This window comes from Balaenoptera ricei, chromosome 12 (assembly GCF_028023285.1).
Source record: "Balaenoptera ricei isolate mBalRic1 chromosome 12, mBalRic1.hap2, whole genome shotgun sequence".
Lineage (NCBI taxonomy): Eukaryota > Metazoa > Chordata > Mammalia > Artiodactyla > Balaenopteridae > Balaenoptera > Balaenoptera ricei.
This window is the reverse complement of record NC_082650.1, coordinates 93,812,778-93,836,526: the sequence shown is the minus strand read 5'-3', so window position 1 is coordinate 93,836,526 and position 23,749 is coordinate 93,812,778. Positions and strand designations below refer to the sequence as shown.

General features: G+C 36.2%; 1 protein-coding gene across 5 annotated transcripts in view; it reads left to right on the top strand.

Moving 5' to 3' along the window:
• The window catches only part of PHF3 (PHD finger protein 3), a 97,806-nt gene that overhangs the window by 61,534 nt on the left and 12,523 nt on the right, over positions 1-23,749 (top strand). For all 5 annotated transcript variants that reach the window (XM_059941840.1, XM_059941838.1, XM_059941837.1 and 2 more), the window contains 6 exons: positions 1,384-3,136; positions 8,755-9,064; positions 11,628-11,811; positions 14,645-14,792; positions 14,875-15,031; positions 16,279-16,395. In XM_059941840.1, the coding sequence (XP_059797823.1) occupies positions 1,384-3,136; positions 8,755-9,064; positions 11,628-11,811; positions 14,645-14,792; positions 14,875-15,031; positions 16,279-16,395 (2,669 nt within the window). The remainder of the gene's footprint in view (positions 1-1,383; positions 3,137-8,754; positions 9,065-11,627; positions 11,812-14,644; positions 14,793-14,874; positions 15,032-16,278; positions 16,396-23,749) is intronic.

Below are 23,749 nucleotides of genomic sequence, written 5' to 3'. Positions count from 1 at the left end.
GAGCTATAAATTATTACAGGCTGTCTTCAGAGCTTTAAAAATTATCTAAATATTAATAACAAACTGTTAAAATTTTAGTTATTTTAAAATGTTATATAGCTGAGCATGAGTGGTTCATGATCTACTAAGTAAGTTTTTAAAGTTGTTGGGTACTTACCTGATGACCAAATATTGTGCCGAGTCCTGGGGAATTAGAAAGGGTCTCTAAAATAGGATGACCGTGTAATTTATTGTCCAAATGGGGACACTTTTGAGTGTCATGACTGCAAGCATCAACCAGGACTGTTAGAGACAAATGAGGAGGACCTGTGACACCTTCTGTAAGAGTTTCACAGTTCAGGTTCAGTGATACGTGACAAATTAGGAAAATGTTCTAAATACTGGTGCATAGTAGCGTTTTGCATTAAAAAGGAAGGAGACTTTTTAAAAATTTGTGATGTTCAGTTTTCATACAGTTGATTCAGAGGTATTGGATATGCATAGGCTTGGATATAGCTTCTTATTTTGTATTTCAGTTTGTGGGTTGTGTTTTTACTTAGTGAATTATTATTATTATTTTTTCTTAGTGAATTATTTAGCTTTCTTTCCAATTTCTTTTCACTTTGTGTTTCTTTTTCCCTTGGGGATGTATCCAGCTAGGGAAAGGAGGAAAGTCTCAGTTAGTGGATTCTTTGTTAGGAGCATTGTTGCAAGTGGGAAGCTTTATTAAATTACTTTCATACTTTCCGCATTTTCCCTTATGATACATTTTCTTGGTTTAAATCTCTTTAATTATAATTTCTTTTTTTGTTGATCTGTGTCTAGTACTCTAGTGTATATTTCATTTCTTAAAATATTCAAGCTATTCAAGCAATAGCTTGAATGCTAAAATGGAGATATAAGGGAAGCACATTCATAAAGACATTAGAGTTCTTTTGAGGCTGTGCTTTGAAACTCACACAGATCCTGTTTGTGATAGGTGGTTTAGTTCAGATTTTATTGGCACCCGGATTTGTTTGGTTTTATATACTTAAAGGTATTTAATGTTTACAACTGTATGACAGCCTTGCTTTAAGATGGGTAGTAATATCAAGGAACCTCATTGATTTTACCCCCAGCTTACTTTCATAGAAAAGAAGCTTGATGAAAATATTTCTTACTGTAAAGTATAATATCAGTCTGAATTTTATACAGATTATTTTCTGCCCCAGAATTATAGAACTTTGATAAGTGAATAAAAAATGTAACCATCATCATGAGTAGATGTCAGTACATTTTCTTTGAAATGGGAAAATAAATTTTATAGCTCAGAATAAAGAAGTGATGTATTCTAAATTGCGTTGAAATAAAAACACATGGCAAAATAACTAAGTTTTTTTTATTTATTTTTTTCCCTTGTGATAGAACAAATAAGAAGTTTGCGACAGAGCACTATTGCCAAGCGTTCAAATGCAGCACCTTTAAATAGCACAAAAAAGGCATCAGGGAAGACTGTGTCTGCCCCTAAAGCAGGGGTGAAACAACAAGAAAGGTGTCAGATGAAAGAAGAAGTTGGCGAGTCACCGAAACGCGAGCACCAGAAAGAGAGCAGGAGGAGCCGCCGACACAGTGGACCCATCGGAGCCGCAGTTCCGTCTTGTCTTGACGTGAAGGATGGAGCTGGGTTAGATTCTGAGCAGAAGAGTAATAACCAGGCAGAAGCAGATGTGCCATCTCACGAGTCAAACTGTCCACTCCTTTCAGAGACTTGTGTTAGTATTGAAGAGAAGAAAAATGAAACTCTGATGGAACGGAAAGCCAAGACTATTAGCCCATTGTTTAAGTTCTCAGATAAAGAAGAACATGAACGGAACGATTCCACTTCAAGTAAAATGGATGGGACTGTTGTTGAAGAAATGAAGGCAGAAGGAGAAGTTGAACAAGAATCAAAGGAGACAATAAAATTACCCCACGAAGATGACAGTGTCAGTGAGGAACCTGCATCTTCCGTTGCTTTCTCTGGCAATGCTGCTTGTACAAACCCAAATGAGAAAGAAAAGAACCTCGTCAGTTTGTCTGGTTCTGGGGATGAAGTAAATGAATGTAGTTTGGAATTGAAAGATAGCGTGGAAGTTGCTGATAAAGCTGAGAACTCCCTTCAAAGAAGTGAAATGGAAATGGCTTATTGTAAAGACACAGAGTCTAATGATAAGCAGTTGGAGGGCACCAGATTTAATAAATCAAACTTAGAGGTGGTTAATACTAGTGCTTTTGAACCAGAAAGTAATATTTTAGAAAATGCTATTGGTGATGCACCTGACCAAAATTCAAAACAGTTGAATATTGTTGAAAGTATTAAAATGGAGTCTCATGAAACAGCAAACCTTCAGGATGACAGAGACAGCCAGTCAAATAGTGTTTCTTGCTTAGAGTCAAAAAACATAAAACCCAAACACACAAAACCTGTAATTCATTCTAAGCAAACCATGACCACAGATACTCGGAAAAAAGTTGTTGGAGCAAAGCATGAATTAATGCATAACATAACTAAAGTTAATGTCAAAAGTGTGAAGCGAAATGCTGATGAATCAGAATCTAAGCAAAATTTTCATAGGCCAGTCAAAGTGAGAAAGAAACAAGTTGATAAGGATTCAAAGTTTCAGAGTTGCAATTCTGGGGTTAAATCTGTGAAAAATCAGGCTCATTCTGTATTCAGAAAGATATCACAAGATCAAAATTTAGTACAGATTTCCAAACCCTTGACTCATTCTTTGAGTGAAAAGCCTCTCGGTCACCCTGGTTGCTCAAAAGAGCCTCATCCTGCTGCACAAACTGGGCACTTGCTGCATTCCAGCCAGAAGCAGTGCCATAAGCCCCAGCCGCCGGCTCCAGCAGCGAGAACCAGTAGTCATGTGAAGGAAGAGCTTGAGCACACAGGTGGTGTAGAACATTTTAAGGAAGAGGATAAATTGAAATTGAAAAAACCTGAGAAGAGCCTACAACCCCGTCAGAGAAGAAGCAGCAGAAGTTTTTCTTTGGATGAGCCACCGTTGTTCATCCCAGATAATATAGCTACTGTAAGACGGGAAGGCTCAGATCATAGCTCTTCATTTGAGAGCAAATATGTCTGGACTCCCAGCAAGCAGTGTGGGTTTTGCAAAAAACCGCATGGCAACAGGTGTGTGTGTGGGTGTGGGTGTGTATGTATATGTGATACGTACATTAAAGAGAAATTGCTTTTTTTTAGGGTCGGATTAGTGTGAGAACTTTTTATAGAAAGAGATTATTTAACATACAAAGACTTTTGCACAAACAGAAACCCCTCATCAATCCTGGATATATGATAGTAAGATGGAGCCACTGAATTTACAAATATGCTGTCCTAGAAACTTCAAAACGCATAGTCTGACCAGAAGCTGGTATATATGGAAATGTTTTATCATTGTAACCAGTTAGTGTAATTTAGTCATTGCATCTTAAAAAAAAAATCAGAAAATTGTTACAGTGCTTTGGGTCTGTAAGTTATATATTATTTTGTTTGGCTTGAGAAGAACTAGTAATAAATTGTGAAGGGCATAATGGAAATTCTATATATATACTTTCAAATGAAGCACACTTACTATGACTTAATACCACTACTTCATAACTATCAAACGTGACCTTAGAATGAAATTTGATAGCTAAAACAACTGTTAAATGACACAGGGGAATTTTGTATGTAACATGGAATGGAGTGAAACATGTATTTTGTTTCTGAATGTTCTAGTGATTTGGGTTTCTTGTGAATTCTGATCTTTTAGGAAGTGATTTTGTAGCACTGCCGTTGTCATTCTTTCCTTAGGATTCAGTATTCTATAGTTTTATGACACTGCCACCCTCCCCGCCCATGTATTTTTTATTTGCTAGCTTTTTGAGAAAAAGAGAACAAGAGGTGAAGTGGAGTTTCCAGCTACAAGATTATCCTGTTCAAGTGTTGAGATTGCTGTTGGAACTTCTATCAACATTGATATGATAAAAGAACATTGTAACTTGCACATTGTAATATTATCTTTACTCATGAAAGTAAATATTAGAACGATTTCCCAGCACAATTAGATTACATGAAAATGAAACTCTTTAGGGAGGGACAGTTTAGTGCAGTGCATTGTAACACATTATTTTGGTATGGAGGGTGTGGTTGGGAGTTCTTGGGGCTATTCTGTAAAAAATAACTTTTATGTCAAGGGGTTTTTTCATTTGTGATTCAGCCCATGGCCTATTTTTAGTGTCAGTGGTTACTTTATAACAGCATATTCCAGTTTTTAAAACTTGTGACTTGTTTGAATATAGTGCTACACTTGCCCTCACTTTTGTGCTGTTTATGCTTTTTTGTTTAAAACACCTTATTCAAATATTCTAAAGTGGGCCTAAGAGAATTAAGGGCTAGATGGTCCTTGTAAGTGCTTTTTTAAGTTAGCCCTCTTTTCTTTGCCAGCATCTTCTAAAAACCATCATACTGACATGTTGTCAGAGTATGAAATAGGAGCCTTAAACTGAATGAGTTTCTGAAATGAAACTTTGGCCTAGAGTTGGAAGACATGTTATAATGTAACTTTTTTGGAGATAAACTTCTGTTATGATGGCATGGTCCTCAGGAGTTTGCCCAGGCTTTTGAATGATGACTGTCACTTCACCAATATCAGTTATTTTCCTAAAATGAAGATTGTTAAGTCCCATTGTTTTTTACCTAAGGCTGCCTTTTGGATCTAACCTATAAAACCTAGAGTTTCTTTGCCCCAGTCTGGAAAATGACTTAGAATATTAGATGTGTAGGGATTTTGAGTTTACCCTATGTAATCGACATGAATAATATGTAATAATACTGGAAACTATCAATTTTGGAAGCAGCATTTCACATTCAATTTTGTGAATAAAGAAGCCTAAGTAATTGATTGTTTTTTTCTTTACATATTAACTAGCCTTCACTACTTCTTTGATGCACTCTGCTTGTATATATTGAGGTTACTCAAAAAATGCACCTGTCATGTAGCATGTAATTTTCCTAGTTTAATCCATGTGTAAGAATATGAATTTATTAGGAAGGACATACGTGGAAATAACTTTCTTCCGTATCTTTGATCTCATGCGCCAGCTACATTCATTGAAAGCTATTTGTTAATACGACATTTTTTTAGCACTTGTGACAAATTTACTTCTGTAAAGATTATAACTCTTCAGCATTTTACATGTATTGCAACTGAGGTTAGCTTCCTATATGTGCTTCCAGTTGGAAATTATATTTTTAAATACCGATTCATTCATGGCATGGCCAAATGATATTTGACCATAAGCGACTTCTGTATGCATCCTAAAGACAGTAGGCATTGACTGCCTCCCAGTTTACACTTCATGCTGTTGTTTTGGCTTCCATTTATTTTCCTGATTCAGCCTTGTAGCTAAGGTATATTTATTACTTTAAAAGCCAGACTATTTAATACTTTTTTAAAAACTTACCTTTGAACGTCTTTTAAACATAAGTCAGTTGGCATTTTGGAAGGAAGAAGTCTTAGTCTTTTCATAATACCTATCTTGTAGTTTCTAGTATTTCCCTACCTCTCCAGATGACATTTGTATCTTCAGTTTCACTTTCTTGCCCAGTTGTAGGAGATTAGTTCATTGGATGAAATTTAGAAACAAAAAAATATCCTTAGCGTAATGGAGTCATAGCTTTGTACTCAAACAAGAAACCTTTTTCTGAGAAGGAAATTTTCTCTTAGAGAAAGTGATTCTGGTTTTTCTCAGGAGTTTAAGAGTTTGATAGAAAAGTACTTTTCTCTGCAGATTAGATTGTTAGTGACAAAAACAATGATTTAATGTTTATGTGGAATAAAATCATTTTACCCTAGAAAAGAATGAGTACATATACATTCACAGTAATACAGTCTTAGTTGTTACTTAAAGGAACCACTTATCAGAACTTAATGGTTCATCTTGTAACAGCTCCATTGTTAGTGAATTTGTGACATGACTTTTTAAGAACAGGAATTCTCAATGTTGCTTTTGTGGTTTACTTTGAAGAAACTTGAAAATTTTCTAAGAATATATTTTGGTTTGTGCCAAAAAGATTAGAATTAAGATTACATTTTAAATTAGGTTTAAATTATAGTAGGATTTAAAATTTTGTGTATGAATGTATAACAGTAGGAGAACAAAACAAATATTTCTGAACTTTTCCATTTAACTGATTTCATGCTGACTTGGTCCAGTTAATTCAGAGTTAATCTTTTACCACACATTAATTTTTTTTAGTGAAATATTTAACACCCGGGTTATAGTCTTACCTTTGAGTGATTTTGCCTTTTGGTAATCAGAACTTCAAGGACAGAGCAGAAAATGGGAGGGTAATTATGTTAGCTATTTGATCCATACTCCCTCTCCCTTTTTAAGCCATGAGGAGTAATATGAAAACGGAAGACAGTGTATCTTCTATTTTTGTGATAGGCCACTTAAAAAAATATATATGGTTAATAAAGTTCATAATACTGGTAATATTTCCTTTTTTGAAATTTTCCAGTTTCACTTTCAAGTGAATCAATTACATTTACCTCTAGGGCATGTAATTATTTTTATCAATGTCATTTTTTGTTTTGATTTCTCAAGATTTTAACTGCATTATTTTTATATAAAATCTAAAATTTTATTATTAAGATATGTCTGGATGGCACTGTAGTTTTGTGTTTCAGAGCTTCTTAGGAGACATTTCCATAAATAAACTTGGGGCATGGTGATATAATGAATACATTCCACATCATAAAATGACTCTCTCCTGGTTGAATAAAGATTTGAAGTTTCCTAATAGGTTTGTTCGATTTGGATTTGGGGCAAAAGCATAGCCATGGTCATAGTATGTGTCCTATTGAAACTATTCCAGGCTTGCTTTGAAGAAATTATTAATATAGCTGAGATGGGAAATCACATTAGCTTTCCTTCAGTATTTCAAAAGAATTCAACTTAGATAGTTGCTTTCAAGAAATAGGAGTTCTTACAACTTTGCAATCTGAAATAGAAGAGCTTTTAAGTATCTGTATTTTTCAAACTTAGTATTTTTCTGTTGGCTGTATGATCTGTATCACTGAAACATGCATGGACCCATCTAAAGTCTCCCAAACCTAGAGAAACCATTTCTGTCTTGCAGACAAATACCACATTGTTGGAAAGTTTTCTCACTAGAGCTGTGAATCCAAAATATTCTGTATTTTTATTTATTTTTACTTAAGGCATGAGGTGTTTTTTTTTTTTAATGAATTTGTTTTAAGTTTTAAAATGAACCATTGAGGAAATGACGACTTATCTGGAAAAGCTAGCACAAGCCTCGCCAGTTAGGGTAAAGAATGGTGAATTGTAGACATGAAGAAGTCAAGTTTCCTTGGTGCACGGCAGTGGTTGGTCCACAGTGGAAAGGCACATGAGAGAGGAAGAAGAATAGAGTGGTCTGCAATTGGGGGGGTGGGGTATTTGGCATGACTTTTTCAAGACATCCTGTAAGGTTTGAAACTCAGCATTCTGATTCTTACAGTTTCTACATTAAAACAGGACCACTGGTATATTTAGAGAGGGTTGGCCATATCACACAGTATATTACCTTTAACATCTTCCTGTTGGACGATAGGTTTTTAAAAGGACTTTTGTCACTGTTGCTTGTGCCACTATTACTGAAATCAGCACAAAGTCTTTAGATCATTAAAGAATATACTTAAATTCTCCTAAATCTTTCAAACATACCATGAATTACTAACCTGAAGAAAAGGAAAATGTTAAACATGATTAAGTGAGCTTTGTCATTTTCTTAATAATGGGTTGAAAAGTATGTGAAAAAGGTAATTTCACCCTCAAATTGCTGTTTATATATCTGTTTTGCTATTTTATTCTAAAATAATTACAGATATTCTTTCTAAGTTAGAAAAACAAACTTTTTAGAGTCATAAATCTGTCCTTGGACTTTTTCATTGGTTAGTGAAATTATTTCTTAGATAAAATGCAGTAAAGGGAAAATATAAGGAGAGTGTTTGGAAATTTTAAAAAAAATTCACCCTGAATAGTAATATCTTCATGTTGATATAATTTGGTCATTATTTGGGAAAACAAGTTTATTATCTAAAGTACAAGGTCAAGAAGTAAGGAAGCCCATGCTCAGAAGTACATAAAAAGATCCTTCAGCTAAATCATTGTGACACCATGAACCAGAATATTTTGAGCTCAAAGAATAGTTATATATATATAGTTAAGGTGGTTAATAAGGAACAATTTGTGAGGCTCCACTATGTTAGTTTTTGAGTTGCATTTTTGTTGCATCTGGTTTTTCTCTTTGTTATTTAAAATGATTAGTTGGATAAGTGACTCCAATTTTATGTATGATTTCAGGTCTTTGTGGTAAATGTAGTTGTAACTTTGATAGGTTGTCTGTGATCAGATTATCACAGCTTATCGCCCTTCTCAGTGGAGAAATACTGTTATTCTATACGTTGTTATTCTGTACAGTATGCTGACAAAGGTCAGTTGCCCTTTATTTTTATCCTTGTGTGTCCACCTCCCCCCCAGTATTTTCTCACTCATACTAGAGGGGAAATGTTTGACTTCTTAAAAGATCCATTTTCATAGAATGTTCTTTGGAAACTCCATGTTGAACTGATAGAATGGGTAAAGACAGAAAACATGCAAAATACTGGAAAAATATTAAAAATTCAATTTAGGCTCACTCAGCATTGGTTTTTAAGAAAATGTATCGAATCAAAGTGTTCTTTTTTTTTTTCTTTCCAGGTTTATGGTTGGCTGTGGGAGATGTGATGACTGGTTTCATGGTGATTGTGTTGGGTTAAGTCTTTCTCAAGCACAGCAAATGGGAGAGGAAGACAAAGAATATGTGTGTGTGAAATGTTGTGCCGAAGAAGATAAAAAGACTGAAATAGTAGATCCAGATATTTTGGGAAACCAGGCTAAAGTTGAAGTCCATAGTGAAGATAAAGCAATGGAATATGAAAAGCTTGGGTTATCAAAGCACACTACAACAAATGACAAAACCAAATATATAGATGATACAGTGAAGCACAAGGTCAAAATTTTGAAACGGGTGAGCCTCTAATTAATGCATTCTTTTTATTTAAGAACTTGGGCTGACTGCGAATTTGAAATTTCTCTTTAGATTTCACTGTTGTGTACATTTGCACATTTATTTTTCCGTAGAAATGGGTTTTTACTTAAAATGTTTTGTCAGTCTTGGTGAAACCAGGTAGTGACATCTTCAAAATATGCAGATCTTATTTCTTACAGTTTTTTGTGCTATTTTTAGTCTCTAGTTTGGTACTTGGATTTTCTGTGGTAGAATGTGTGTGAGGCTTTGTGGTGGTAGGTATAAATTGTGCTTGCTGAGAAGTTTTTCTAAAAAGCTTTTCAGTCCGTAAATATCTATGAATCCATAAAACCACATTTGGCATTGTTATTTTCAAGTGGAAGAGTTCTCTCTGTAAGGAAAAGTAATCTTAGTTCTTTTGATTTTTGTTCCAATATTTGCTTGGAACCCATATCTCATAATGTTCCTCTTAAAATGTGGCCTTTTAAAAAGTTGTCAGTTTTCCCTCATCTTACATTTTCGACTACCTTCTTAAAGTATTTTCTAAATAGAAATTTCAAGATATTTAGTCAATTACAGGAGAAATGTACAAAGGACACAGCACTTTATCTGATTAAATTTTATTTTCATTGTCTACTTTTTTATTTCCTATGATTTTTCTAATCATTGATTTGTTATTCTTGTAGGTAGTGCTAGGGAGGAAGCACTGGCAACAAATATATGTGGATGGTCAAGTATAATATTCCAAAACACAACGAACATAAATTAGGAACCTTGGAAATATTTTAATTCGACCATTCAGATTGAAGAACATAAGCATGTTTTCTCTAAAACCGTCTCCATTATTTACAAACTCAGTTCTTGGGACACTCCTTACGTGACAAATCTGGATTAAGTTCCAGTTTGCCAAATCCTTGTGGCATCCAACGTTTTCTGTCTGCCAAGACTTTCTGAGAATCAGATTATGTCCTTCTGATATTTACTATTACTTTTTCTGTTGATTTGATTAGCACCAAAGTAATTGATAATATAGAACTGAGCGTGCCATTGAAAACAGTTTATAGCAAGCCTTTGGAAAGGTTCTGTTAACTTTTAATCATCATTTCTTGGGTACAATTTCTTGGCCATTCAGAAATATAGCTCATTGTTTTGTCATTCAGTTGAGTTATCTCCATCTTGTCTAAAAAGACGTTATAAAACATTAACATTGTGAATGTTTTGAGAAACCCCTCTATCCAGTCTCTGTATCAGAAAAGGAACCGAGGTTAGTCTGATATTGTAAATAAATACATGAGCCAAGTGATTACTGCTTTTCTTTTCTTTTTGATACTGAACTGTTGAATCTTATTTGACTAGTCTGATTTTAGTTGATGTAATCTGCTTTTTAAATATCACTTCTTATCCCTAGATTTTATGTTGAACCATTTATTGAGTTCCTATTGTGTGCCAAGCATGGTACCAGGTTTGAGTATGTATGACTGATTGACAAATGATCCTGCTCTCAAGTAAGTCTAGTTAGAGAGGTAGAAAATAAACAAGTAAATAAAAAATTATAGGATTCTCAGTCTAGAGAAAATCGATTTTTTGTATATACTCTGTCTTCTTAAAAACTATGATTATATTTCTATACACAAGTATTCTTCTCACTGGTATGATGTGATTTTTTTTTTTTTATAAATTTTATTTATTTATTTTTTGACTGCGTTGGGTCTTCGTTGCTGTGTGTGGGCTTTTCTCTAGTTGGGGCGAGCGGGGGCTACTCTTCATTGTGGTGTGTGGGCTTCTCATTGCAGTGGCTTCTCTTGTGGAGCACGGGCTCTAGGCTCATGGGCTTCAGTAGTTGTGGCACACAGGCTTAGTTGCTCCGCGGCATGTGGGATCTTCCCGGACTAGAGCTCAAACCCGTGTCCCCTGCATATTGGCAGGCGGATTTTTAACCACTTCCCCACCAGGGAAATCTGGTATGATGTGATTAATTAACTCCCAAGGGTCTCAGAATTCTGGTTTCATTTGTAGTTCTTTGTGGGTTATAATTAGGACAAAAATAATAGGTGTCCTGATGGTTCTACCTTATAGGAGTTAAAATTGCCAGTAGGTACACTGAGAATTTGATACATTTATAGGTAAATGTGACTTCATTTGTTCTAGAAAGTCGTAAAAAATACAGATAATTGATTTCTCCACAATTCCCCCCCCCTTTTTTTCATATCTGCAGCCGACGAAGAGAACTCTTACTATCTTATACCTAATTTTCTTTCTAATGCCATTATTTCTCAATGTTTTTTAGTTCCCCTTTACAGACTATTATGTGTTCTGCAGAAAATAGGTGCTTAACAAATGGATTTTGGATGAAACGGTGAAGGTCCTTTTTGCAGTTAATTGAGTTTTATGTATCTTCAAAAAACAGTTATTGGGCTAAAGAGTGGAATATGTTTGATATCTTAATAGGTTGTCATACTAATTAGGTTTAATTTTTTTCATCCACATGCTCAGGAGGCTTGCTTTGTATTTAAAGATAGTTTAGTAGTTTTCATTCTAATGAATTAAATTCTATTTTTCCTAGGAGTCTGGTGAAGGCAAAAACTCATCAGACTGTAGGGATAGTGAAATTAAAAAATGGCAGCTAGCTCCTCTTCGAAAGATGGGACAACCAGTTTTACCTCGGAGATCCTCAGAAGAAAAAAGTGAAAAAATAACAAAAGAGTCTACAACTGTTATTTGCACAGGAGAAAAAGCTTCAAAACCAGGTAGTAAGAATACTAGAAATTATTATATACTAATGTATTTATATTTTATTTCATACACTTTCAGTTAGTATATTTAGGGAAATTTAAAAACTTTTACATTTTAAAGGCAAGAAAAATAGTTCAGGTGATTGACCCTACTTGAAATAAGAATTATTGGTCCAAATTCTGGGGAAGTACTAATGAACTTAGTAAGATAAGGCCCCTGCCCTCATGGCACTTAAATACCAATGGGAAATGACAGATAATGGGTAGACAGATAAAATGGTGTGCTATTTTTAGAGAATTTTAGGCACTATAAAGAAAAAGTTGAGTAATGGGATAGAGAGTCAAGGTCAAGGAGAGTGGGGGGAGTTTGTTTCAGAGAGAATGGAGGCGGTAATGTGCTGTGGAATCTAAAGGGATACAGAGTTGTTTGGGAGGAAGGAATCTATAGAGGGCACAGCCAAGCTGAAGGCTTTGAGGTGGAGATAGTCTCTGCATTTGAGGAGCAAGAAAATCACTGTGCAATGATTAGAATGTAATACACAAGGGATAGAATGGTGGCGGAAGGTGAGTTTAGACAAAATTATGTAGGAACTTTGAGGCCATGACAGGAGTTTTTTGTTGTTGTTGTTCTCAATATAATGGGGAACCTTCAGAGGAATTTGTACAAGAGAGTGATGGCTCGCTGTGGTTTTCTGTGGAGACTGGACTGTAGGAGGATAGGAGAGGAGGAGAGTAGACTGGTTAGGAGTCTTTAGCTGTATCCTAGGAAAGAAAGAGTGGTAGCTTGGAACAGAGGTACAGTGAGGGAAGTGATCAGATTCAGATATATTTTATAGTAGACTTAATCCATCAGAACTTGCTGATGGATTAGGTGTAGGTAGGTGAAGGAAGGAAGAGTCTTAGCAGATGATTAGATCAGTGTTGGTGCTATTTGCAGAGATGAGAAAGAGATTGGGGAGGAAAATTGAAAAATATGGGTATTTTAACTTTGAGATGGGTATTAGAGATCCAAGTGGAGATGTTTTGAGTAAATTTTTGGCTGATGAGTCTGGACTTTGGGCAATGGTATATAAATTTGGGGTTTATCAGTGCATAGGTGTTATTTTAAATCATGCACTTAGATATAAAGAGCTACAGAGAGAGTTTGACGATGAAGGGGCAGAAGCAGAGACCTTGGGGTGCATCAGCATTTAGAACTTGGGAGGGAGAGAGGATCCAGCAAAGGAGACTAAGAGATGGCCTTTGAGGTAAGAGAACTAAGACCATGGTGGCCTGGAAGCCAGGTGAAGTTCCAAGAAGGAGGTTATGATCAGTTGTGTCAAATGCTGTCTAGACAGCTGTTTTGGTGGAGCAGTGGGGACAAAAGCCAATTACAGTGGCGTATGGAAGGATGGTGGGTGAGGAACTGGAGATAGTGATTATGAATAACTCTTTCAAGGAATTTTGCTGTTAAAGGGAACAGAAATGGTGTAGTGGCTAGAGGTGGATATGAGGTCAGGATATCTCTTTAAGGAGATATTATAGCATGTTTGTAAGACTAATGGGAATGATCCAGTAGCGAGAGAATTAGATGATGTGGGAGAGAGAGAGAGGCGATAGTTGAGGTTCAAAATCCATGAAGAGATCAGAGGGAAATAGGATTCTCCTGGAGGGGTTGGTCATAGGAAAGGACGGCTGATGCATTGTAACAGTAGGGAAAGCTGCATGTGGAAGGAGCGGGGACACATGAGGTACGTTAGTAGGTTTGGTGATGGGAAAATAGCTGACACTGCTTTTGCTTCCTCAGTGAAATATGAAGTGAGAAAATCAAATGAGGTCGAAGTTGGAGGTATTATTGGTTTGAGAAGAAAGGAGAAAAAGCATAAAATACACTTTTGGAAAGTGGGAGAGCAAATTTACTAGGACAGTTTAATAGGATTAGGGTGGCAGATTGAGCTCTCTACTTGAGATTTGTGGTTGTAAATTTAAAGTGAGATCTGTCAGCACCAGTGCTTACTCTCTCCAGTTACCTTCAGCTGTTTGCAGGCTATTTGGGTGAAGGGTAAAAGTTAGCTTTCACCAGGTTGTGGCTTTCGCCAATGCAGATGTTTAAAGGAGAGAGAATTAAGATGTTCAGGCTGCAATGGAATGGTAGGTGTTGGGCTCCCTGGCCAAAGTTGGCTGTGTGGGAAAGTGAGGACATGAATGATAAAAAAATGATCGATTTAAGAATTGTTGGAATGAGGAGTTTGTAGGACATTGAGATTCTGAAGATGTGCATAAATTAGTAATGATGGAATGAAAAATCATTTGAAAAGCTTAACATTCAGATTAACACAATTGTTTTAAAACCAGAGGAGATACATCAATTTTGTGGTATTAGTAAGGACATTACATTATCTGCACACCTAATAAGTTCAGATCAATTTTTCTAAATAGTTTTTTACAGGTATATATATTATATATATATATGAAAAGTAGCTCTAAAAACCATTATCTAATATGGGAAAGGGGTATATACATTTTATAGCATTAGGGCCACTTTTTACTCACTTAATTTGTAATTAAAATTCATTTAGAACTTTTTTTTCTTATTGAGGTATAATTGACATATAACATTAGTTTCAGTGGTACAGTGTAATGATTTGATATATGTATATATTGCACAGTGACACACCACAATAAGTTATCATCTCTCATCATACATAGATTAGAATTTCAATGTCAGGAATATTTCAGTGTGGAATATGGAGTCTGATCTTATGATTTTAAAATAGTGATTTTTAATCAGTCAACTTATATTATGCATTAAAAAGGAAAATATCTTTTTAAAAGCAATTTAGTGAGTTTTGATATTTATTTAAATTAGGTGCTCATGAGAAGCAAGAGACAAAGAAGAAGAAAACTGAAAAGGGCCCTCCTGGTGCACATCCTCCGGCAGCTCTTGCCTCCAAGCCTTCCACAGACCAGATCCGACAGAGCGTCCGGCATTCTCTCAAAGATATTCTTATGAAAAGGTAACACGTGTTGCTATTGTAGAAGATTGAATAATATACGCTTCATGTATTTGGAAAATAATTGAATTATTCTAATTTTAAGACTTACAGACTCAAATTTGAAGGTACCAGAGGAAAAGGCAGCAAAAGTTGCCACAAAAATTGAAAAAGAGCTTTTCTCTTTTTTTCGGGACACAGATGCTAAATATAAGAACAAATATAGAAGTTTGATGTTCAATCTGAAAGATCCTAAAAACAATGTAAGTATGTTTTGTTCATGTCTGGATCTTTATGCTTCCGACTTTCCTAATTAATACATAGGGATTTATGATTTTCATACAATAGATCTATAATTTATTTCTTGAAGTGAGACCAGTAGTTTTAGTAAAGTCTTTTGCTACTGAACTGAGTTATGAATTCTGCACAGTGGTGACTAGTGTTATGCAATGTCTATTAAAATATAAAATACTAAATCTATCTTAACTCGATTGATGTGAGTTTTCTTTCCTTTATGTCCCTTGTTTAATCCAGTTTATTAAAAAAATCATTCATATGTATTCTTCAAAAACACTGTGAAACCAAAATTTGTAACACTATGTATTTAATACTTCTGATGTAAATTTGAAAATAGAGATACACTGCTTAAGAAAATAATTTATATTTTGGTAAAAATGAAAGCTGTTTTAAAATATTGTTATTAATTTAAATATGACTAGTTCTAAGAATCTTTTAGCAGTGGAGTAAACTCTAATTGAATCCTTAATCTCTTCCTGGGACTTAGAGGAAATCTGAAAGCTGTGGGTGTAGATGCAAACTCCTTACACATTTGTTTAAGTTTTACAACGTTTTCACATGAGTGATATCAGTTTGTCAGTTTGTGTAATGGTATTTGCCGTAGTGTGTGATATGAGGTATTTTCTTGAAGTATGCTAACAGCTACGTAAGAAAAATCTACATTGTACAATCTACCATCATGGTGCAGGGGATCAGATACTTTTTAAATTACATAATCTGAAAGCTTTTCTTCAAGTAAGTATTTAATCCTTCAGGTTTTTTCTTATAGTTGGTTCTTTGCTCTGGAGTCCCCTCTAAGCCTGTTAGGATTTAAACATATGAAATCTTAAAAATATGAAAGACATCACATTCAGTGAAGTTCTTTTATGCAGTATCTACTATACAGTCATGGGTTGGCTATTGTGACAGTGTGTGTCCCTGGGAAGACTTAATACAACTTTGCAAAGGTGTTGTAATGACTTCACCATACATGCTTCTCCATTATGTCTTGGTTTTTATACAAAATGTGTATTTAGCTACCTTAGATGCTAACTTTCCAGAACACAAGGCTGTCATTTATTCTCTTTGCAGGAGGTAATACGTGAATCATTAAACATTTGTAAATAAGGTTTCAAAATTTCATCTTCGTTTATTACAAGTTTCTATACAGCAGCTCTTTGTTCTTTTAAAAATGTTTTTCTCTCCTTTCCTTCCCATTTTTAAATACCTCCAGATATTATTTAAAAAAGTGCTAAAAGGAGAAGTAACCCCTGATCACCTTATAAGAATGAGTCCAGAAGAACTAGCTTCTAAAGAGTTAGCTGCTTGGAGACGAAGAGAAAATAGACATGTAAGATTATCTATGAATATGTGTTTGTCTCTATCAAAATACCTATGAATATGTGTGTGTCTCTATCAAAACATATTTTTTCAGCCATAGAGAAAAACGATACACACAGGTAGTAACCCCCTCAGAGTGCACAGCAGCAGACTCTTAGTTCTGTGGTTTTTGTTACGGATCCTCCATTAGCCTAGTCTTAAATTTTTTGTTGTTGACTTTTCCTGACCTCTTCTGCTTTTTTCTCATTTCCTCCAATTATCAACTTACATAATTACCTTATATTTTGTAAATCAGAAGGATGGGAAAATAGGTGTATCTTTTCTTACATTTGCATGTTTCAAAAGCATAGTTTGAAGGTTTTATGAATATTGGTAATTTGTGGAGCCAGGTTAAGTCAGAATGAAAATTTTATAGGTTTATAGTCCTTTAATATTCATTTTCAAATGCCAAAAGTTTTCAAGAATAAGGGCTTTATTTTTCGTTAACAATTTATTGATAAAATGTGACCCTGAAGTATCATGTATGAATGTTTATATTCACAGAAATACCTTGTGTATAGTTAAGTAGTGCTGTCCCAGACCTAACTGGTGTGTTATATAACATATGTAGTACGTGCACTGTATTGCATTTTTTTTAACATCTTTATTGGAGTATAATTGCTTTACAATGGTGTGTTAAGTTTCTGCTGTATAACAGAGTGAGTCTGCTATACGTATACATACATCCCTATATCTCCTCCCTCTTGCGTCTCCCTCCCACCCTCCCTATCCGACCCATCTAGGTGGTCACAGAGCACCGAGCTGATCTCCCTGTGCTGTGCGGCTGCTTCCCACTAGCTATCTGTTTTACATTTGGTAGTGTATATATGTCCATGCCACTCTCTCACTTCGTCCCAGCTTACCCTTCCACTTCCCCATGTCCTCAAGTCCATTCTCTACATCTGCGTCTTTATTCCTGTCATGCCCCTAGGTTCTTCAGAACCATTTTTTTTTTTTTTAGATTCCATATATATGTGTTAGCATACAGTATTTGTTTTTCTCTTTCTGACTTACTTCACTCTGTATGACAGACTCTAACTCCATCCACCTCATTACAAATACCTCCATTTCATTTCTTTTTATGGCTGAGTAATATTCCATTGTATATATGTGCCACATCTTCTTTATCAATTCACCTGATGATGGACACTTAGGTTGCTTCCATGTCTTGGCTATTGTAAATAGAGCTGCAATAAACATTGTGGTACATGACTCTTTTTGAATTATGGTTTTCTCAGGGTATATGCCCAGTAGTGGGATTGCTGGGTCGTATGGTAGTTTTATTTTTAGTTTTTTAAGGAACCTCCATACTGTTCTCCATAGTGGCTGTGTCAATTTACATTCCCACCAGCAGTGCAAGAGGGTTCCCTTTTCTCCACACCGTCTCCAGCACTTATTGTTTGTAGATTTTTGGTTGATGGCCATTCTGACCACTGTGAGATGATATCTCACTGTAGTTTTGATTTGCATTTCTGTAATGATTAGTGATGTTGAGCATTCTTTCATGTGCTTGTTGGCATTCTGTATATCTTCTTTGGAGAAATGTCTATTTAGGTCTTCTGCCCATTTTTGGATTGGTTTGTTTGTTTTTTTGATATCGACCTGCATGAGCTGCTTGTATATTTTGGAGATTCTTTGTCAGTTGCTTCATTTGCAAATACTTTCTCCCATTCTGAGGGTTGTCTTTTCATCTTGTTCATGGTTTCCTTTGCTGTGCAAAAGCTTTTAAGTTTCATTAGGTCCCATTTGTTTATTTTTGTTTTTATTTCCATTTCTCTAGGAGGTGGGTCACAAAGGATTTTGCTGTGATGTATGTCAAAGAGTGTTCTGCCAGGGTTTTCCTCTAAGAGTTTAATAGTGTCTGGCCTTACATTTAGGTCTTTAATCCATTTTGAGTTTATTTTTGTGTATGGTGTTAGGAAGTGTTCTAATTTTACTCTTTTACATACAGCTGTCTGGTTTTCCCAGCACCACTTATTGAAGAGGCTGTCTTTTCTCCACTGTATATTCTTGCCTCCTTTATCAAAGATAAGGTGACCATCTGTGCATGGGTTTATCTCTGGGCTTTCTATCCTGTTCCATTGATCTATATTTCTGTTTTTGTTCCAGTACCATACTGTCTTGCTTACTGTGCCTTTTTAGTATAGTCTGAAGTCAGGAAGTCTGATTCCTCCAGCTCCGTTTTTCTTTATCAGATTGCTTTGGCTATTCGGGGTCTTTTATGTTTGCATACAAACTGTGAAATTTTTTGTTCTAGTTCTGTGAAAAATGCCATTGTTAATTTGATAGGGATTGCATTGAATCTGTAGATTGCTTTGGGTAGTAGAGTCATTTTCACAATGTTGATTCTTCCAATCCAAGAACATGGTATATCTCTCCATCTATTTGTATCATCTTTAATTTCTTTCATCATTGCCTTACAGTTTTCTGCATACAGGTCTTTTGTCTCCTTAGGTAGGTTTATTCCTAGGTATTCTATTCCTTTTGTTGCAATGATAAATGGGAGTGTTTCCTTAATTTCTCTTTCAGATTTTTCATCATTAGTGTATAGGAATGCAAGAGATTTCTGTGCATTAATTTTGTATCCTGCTACTTTACCAAATTCATTGATTAGCTCTAGTAGTTTTCTGGTAGCATGTTTAGGATTCTCTATGTATAGCATCATGTCATCTGCAAACAGTGACAGTTTTACATCTTCTTTTCCGATTTGGATTCCTTTTATTTCTTTTTCTTCTCTGTTTGCTTTGGCTAAAACTTCCAAAACTATGTTGAATAATAGTGGTGAGAGTGGGCAACCTTTTTGTGTTCCTGATCTTAGTGGAAATGGTTTCAGTTTTCACCATTGAGAATGATGTTGGCTGTGGGTTTGTCATACATGGCCTCTATTATGTTGAGGTAAGTTCCCTCTGTGCCTGCTTTCTGGAGGGTTTCAATCATAAATGGGTGTTGAATTTTGTTGAAAGCTTTTTCTGCATCTATTGAGATGATCATATGGTTTTTCTACTTCAATTTGTTAATATGGTGTATCACATTGATTGATTTGCGTATATTGAAGAATCCTTGCATTCCTGGGATAAGCCCCACTTGATCATGGTGTATGATCCTTTTAATGTGCTGCTGGATTGTGTTTGCTAGTGTTTTGTTGAGGATTTTTGCATCTGTGTTCATCAGTGATATTGGTCTGTAGTTTCCTTTTTTTGTGACATCTTTGTCTGGTTTTGATATCAGGGTGATGGTGACCTCGTAGAATGAGTTTGGGAGTGTTCCTCCCTCTGCAATATTTTGGAAGAGTTTGAGAAGGATAGGTGGTAGCTCTTCTCTAAATGTTTGATAGAATTTGCCTGTGAATCCATCTGGTCCTGGGCCTTTGTTTGTTGGAAGATATTTAATCACAGTTCCAATTTCAGTGCTTGTGATTGGTCTGTTTATATTTTCTATTTCTTCCTGGTTCAGTCTTGGACGGTTGTGCTTTTCTAAGAATTGGTCCATTTCTTCCAGGTTATCCATTTTATTGGCATAGAGTTGCTTGTAGTAATCTCTCATGATCCTTTGTATTTCTGCTGTGTCAGCAGTTACTTCTCCTTTTTCATTTCTAATTCTGTTGATGTGAGTCTTCTCCGTTTTTTTCTTGACGAGTCTGGCTAGTGGTTTATCAGTTTTGTTTATCTTCTCAAAGAATCAACTTTTAGTTTTATTGATCTTTGTCATTGTTTCCTTCATTTCTTGTTCATTTATATCTGATCTGATCTTTATGATTTCTTTCCTTCTGCTAACTTTGGGGATTTTTTGGTCGTATTTCTCTGATTGCTTTAGGTGTAAGGTTAGGTTCTTTTTTTGAGATGTTTCTTGTTTCTTGAGGTAGGAGTGTATTGCTATAAACTTCCCTCTTAGAACTGCTTTTGCTGCATCCCATAGGTTTTGGGTTATCGTGTTTTCATTGTCATTTGTTTCTAGGTATTTTTTGATTTCCTCTGAGTTCTTAAGTGATCTCTTGGTTATTAAGTAGTGTATTGTTTAGCCTCCATGTGTTTCTATTTTTCACAGTTTTTTTCCTGTAATTGATATCTAGTCTCGTAATGTTGTGGTCAGATTGTATACCTGATACGATTTCAATTTTCTTAAATTTACCAATGCTTGATTTGTGAACCAAGATATGATCTATCCTGAAGAATGTTCCATGATCACTTGAGAAGAAAGTGTATTCTGTGTTTTTGGATGGAATGTCCTACAAATATCAATTAAGTCCATCTTGTTTAATGTATCATTTAAAGCTTGTGTTTCCTTATTTTCATTGTGGATGATCTGTCCATTGGTGAAAGTGGGGTGTTAAAGTCCCCTACTATTATTGTGTTACTGTCAGTTTCCCATTTTATGGTTGTTAGCATTTGCCTTATGTATTGATGTGTTCCTATGTTGGGTGCGTAAATGTGGACAATTGTTATTTCTTCTTGTGGATTGATCCCTTGATCATTATGTAGTGTCCTTCTTTGTCTCTTGTAATAGTCTTTATTTTAAAGTTTATTTTGTGTGATATGAGAATTGCTACTGCAGCTTTCTTTTGATTTCCATTTGCATGGAATAGCTTTTTCCATCCCCTCACTTTCAGTCTATATGTGTCCCTAGGTCTGAAGTGAGTCTCTTGTAGACAGCATATATACGGTCTCATTTTTGTATCCATTCAGGCAGCATATGTCTTTTAGTTGGAGCATTTAATCCATTTACATTTAAGGTAGTTATTGATATGTGTGTTCCTATTAACCATTTTCTTAATAGTTTTGGGTTTGTTATTGTAGGTGTTTTCCTTCTCTTGTGTTTTCTGCCTTGAGAAGTTCCTTTAGCATTTATTATAAAGCTGGTTTGGTGGTGCTGAATTCTCTTAGCTTTTGCTTGTCTGTAAAAGTTTTAATTTCTCCATTGAATCTGAATGAGATCCTTGCTGGGTAGAGTAATCTTGCTTGTGGGTTTTTCTCTTTCATCACTTTAAATATTTCTTGCCACTCTCTTCTGGCTTGCAGAGTTTCTGCTGAAAGATCAGCTGTTAACCTTATGGGTATTCTCTTGTATGTTATTTGTTGCTTTTCCCCTGCTTCTCTTAATATTTTTTCTTTATATTTAATTTTTGATAGTTTGATTAATATGTTTCTTGGCGTGTTTCTTCTTGGATTTATCCTGTATGGGACTCTCTGTGATTTGTGGTCTTGATTATTTTCTTTCCCATATTAGGGAAGTTTTCAACTATAATCTCTTCAGATATTTCCTCAGTCCCTGTTTTTTTTCTCTTTTTCTTCTGGAACCCCTATTAAGTCAAAGGTTGGTGCGTTTAATGTTTTCCCAGAGGTCTCTGAGAGTGTCCTCAATTCTTTTCATTCTTTTTTCTTTACTCTGCTCTGTAGTAGTTATTTCCACTATTCTATCTTTCAGGTCACTTATCTGTTCTGCCTCAGTTATTCTGCTATCGATTCCTTCTAGAGGATTTTTTATTTCATTTATTGTGGTGTTCATCATTGTTTGTTTACACTTTAGTTCTTCTAGGTCCTTGTTAAACGTTTCTTGTATTTTCTCCATTCTGTTTCCACGTTTTTGGATCATCTTTACTATCACTACTCTGAATTCTTTTTCAGGTAGACTGCCTATTTCCTCTTCATTTGTTATGTCTGGTCAGTATTTACCTTGCTCCTTCATCTGCTGTGTGTTTCTCTGTCTTCTCATTTTGCTTAACTTACTGTGTTTGGGGTCTCCTTTTTGCAGACTGCAGGATTGTAGTTCCCGTTTTTTTTGGTGTCTGTCCGCAGTGGTTAAGGTTGGTTCTGTGGCTTGTGTAGGCTTCCTGGTGGAGGGGATCGGTGCCTATGTTCTGGTGGGTGAGGCTGGATCTTGTCTTTCTGGTGGGCAGGACCGCATCCAGTGGTGTGTTTTGGGGTGTCTGTGAACTTCATATGATGTTTGGCAGCCTCTCTGCTAGTGGGTGGGGTTGTCTTCCTGTCTTGCTAGTTGTTTGGCATAGGGTGTCCAGCACTGTACCTTGCTGGTCATTGAGTGCAGCTGGGTCTTAGCGTTGAGATGGAGATCTCTGGGAGAGCTTTCGCTGTTTGATATTACCTGGGGCTGGGAGGTCTCTGGTGGACCCATGTCCCGAACTGGGCTCTCCCACCTCCGCAGCACAGGCCTGACACCCAGCTGGAGCACCAAGACCCTGTCAGCCACACGGCTCAGAAGAAAAGGGAGAAATAGAAAGAAAGAAAAAAAAGAAAAATAAAATAAAGTTATTAAAATAAAAAATACATTATTAAAGATAAAAAAATAATGAAGTAATAAAAAAAGAAAGAAAGAGAGCAACCAAACGATAAAACAAATCCATCAATGATAACAAGCATTAAAAACTATATTAAAAAAAAAAAAGGACAGACAGAACCCTAGGACAAATGGTAAAAGCGAGGGTATACAGACAAAATCACACAAAGAAGTATACACATAGACACTCACAAAGGGGAAAAGAGAAAAATATATATATAAAAAAAAAGAAAGGAAGAGAGCAACCAAATCAATAAACAAATCTACCATTGATAATAAGCTCTAAATAGTAAATTAAGGTAAACATAAAACCAGTAACAAATTAGAAGCAGAAAGCCAACCCCAAGTCTACAGTTGCTCCCACAGTCCACCTTCTCAATTTTGGGATGATTCATTGTCTATTCAGGTATTCCACAGATGCAGGTACATCAGGTTGACTGTGGAGATTTAATCCGCTGCTCCTGAGGCTGCTGGGAGAGATTTCCCTTTCTCTTCTTTGTTCGCACAGCTCCCGGGGTTCAGCTTTGGATTTGGACCCGCCTCTTCGTGTAGATCGCCTGAGGGCGTCTGTTCCCTGCCCAGACAGGACGGGGTTAAAGGAGCAGGTGCTTCGGGGGCTCTGGCTCACTCAGGCTGTGGGGAGGGAGGGGTACGGATGCGGGGCGAGCCTGCGGCGGCAGAGGCCGGCGTGACGTTGCAGCAGCCTGAGGCGCGCCGTGCGTTCTCCCGGGGAAGTTGTTCCTGGATCACGGGAGCCTGGCCGTGGCGGGCTGCACAGGCTCCCGGGAGGGGCGGTGTGGACAGTGACCTGTGCTCGCACACAGGCTTCTTGGTGGCGGCAGCAGCAGCCTTAGCGTCCCATGCCCGTCTCTGGGGTCCGCGCTGATGGCCGCGGCTCGCGCCCGTCTCTGGAGTTCGTTTAGGCGGTGCTCTGTATCCCCTCTCCTCGTGCACCCCGAAACAATGGTCTCTTGCCTCTTAGGCATGTCCATACTTCTTCCTGGACTCCCTCCCGGCTAGCCATGGCGCACTAA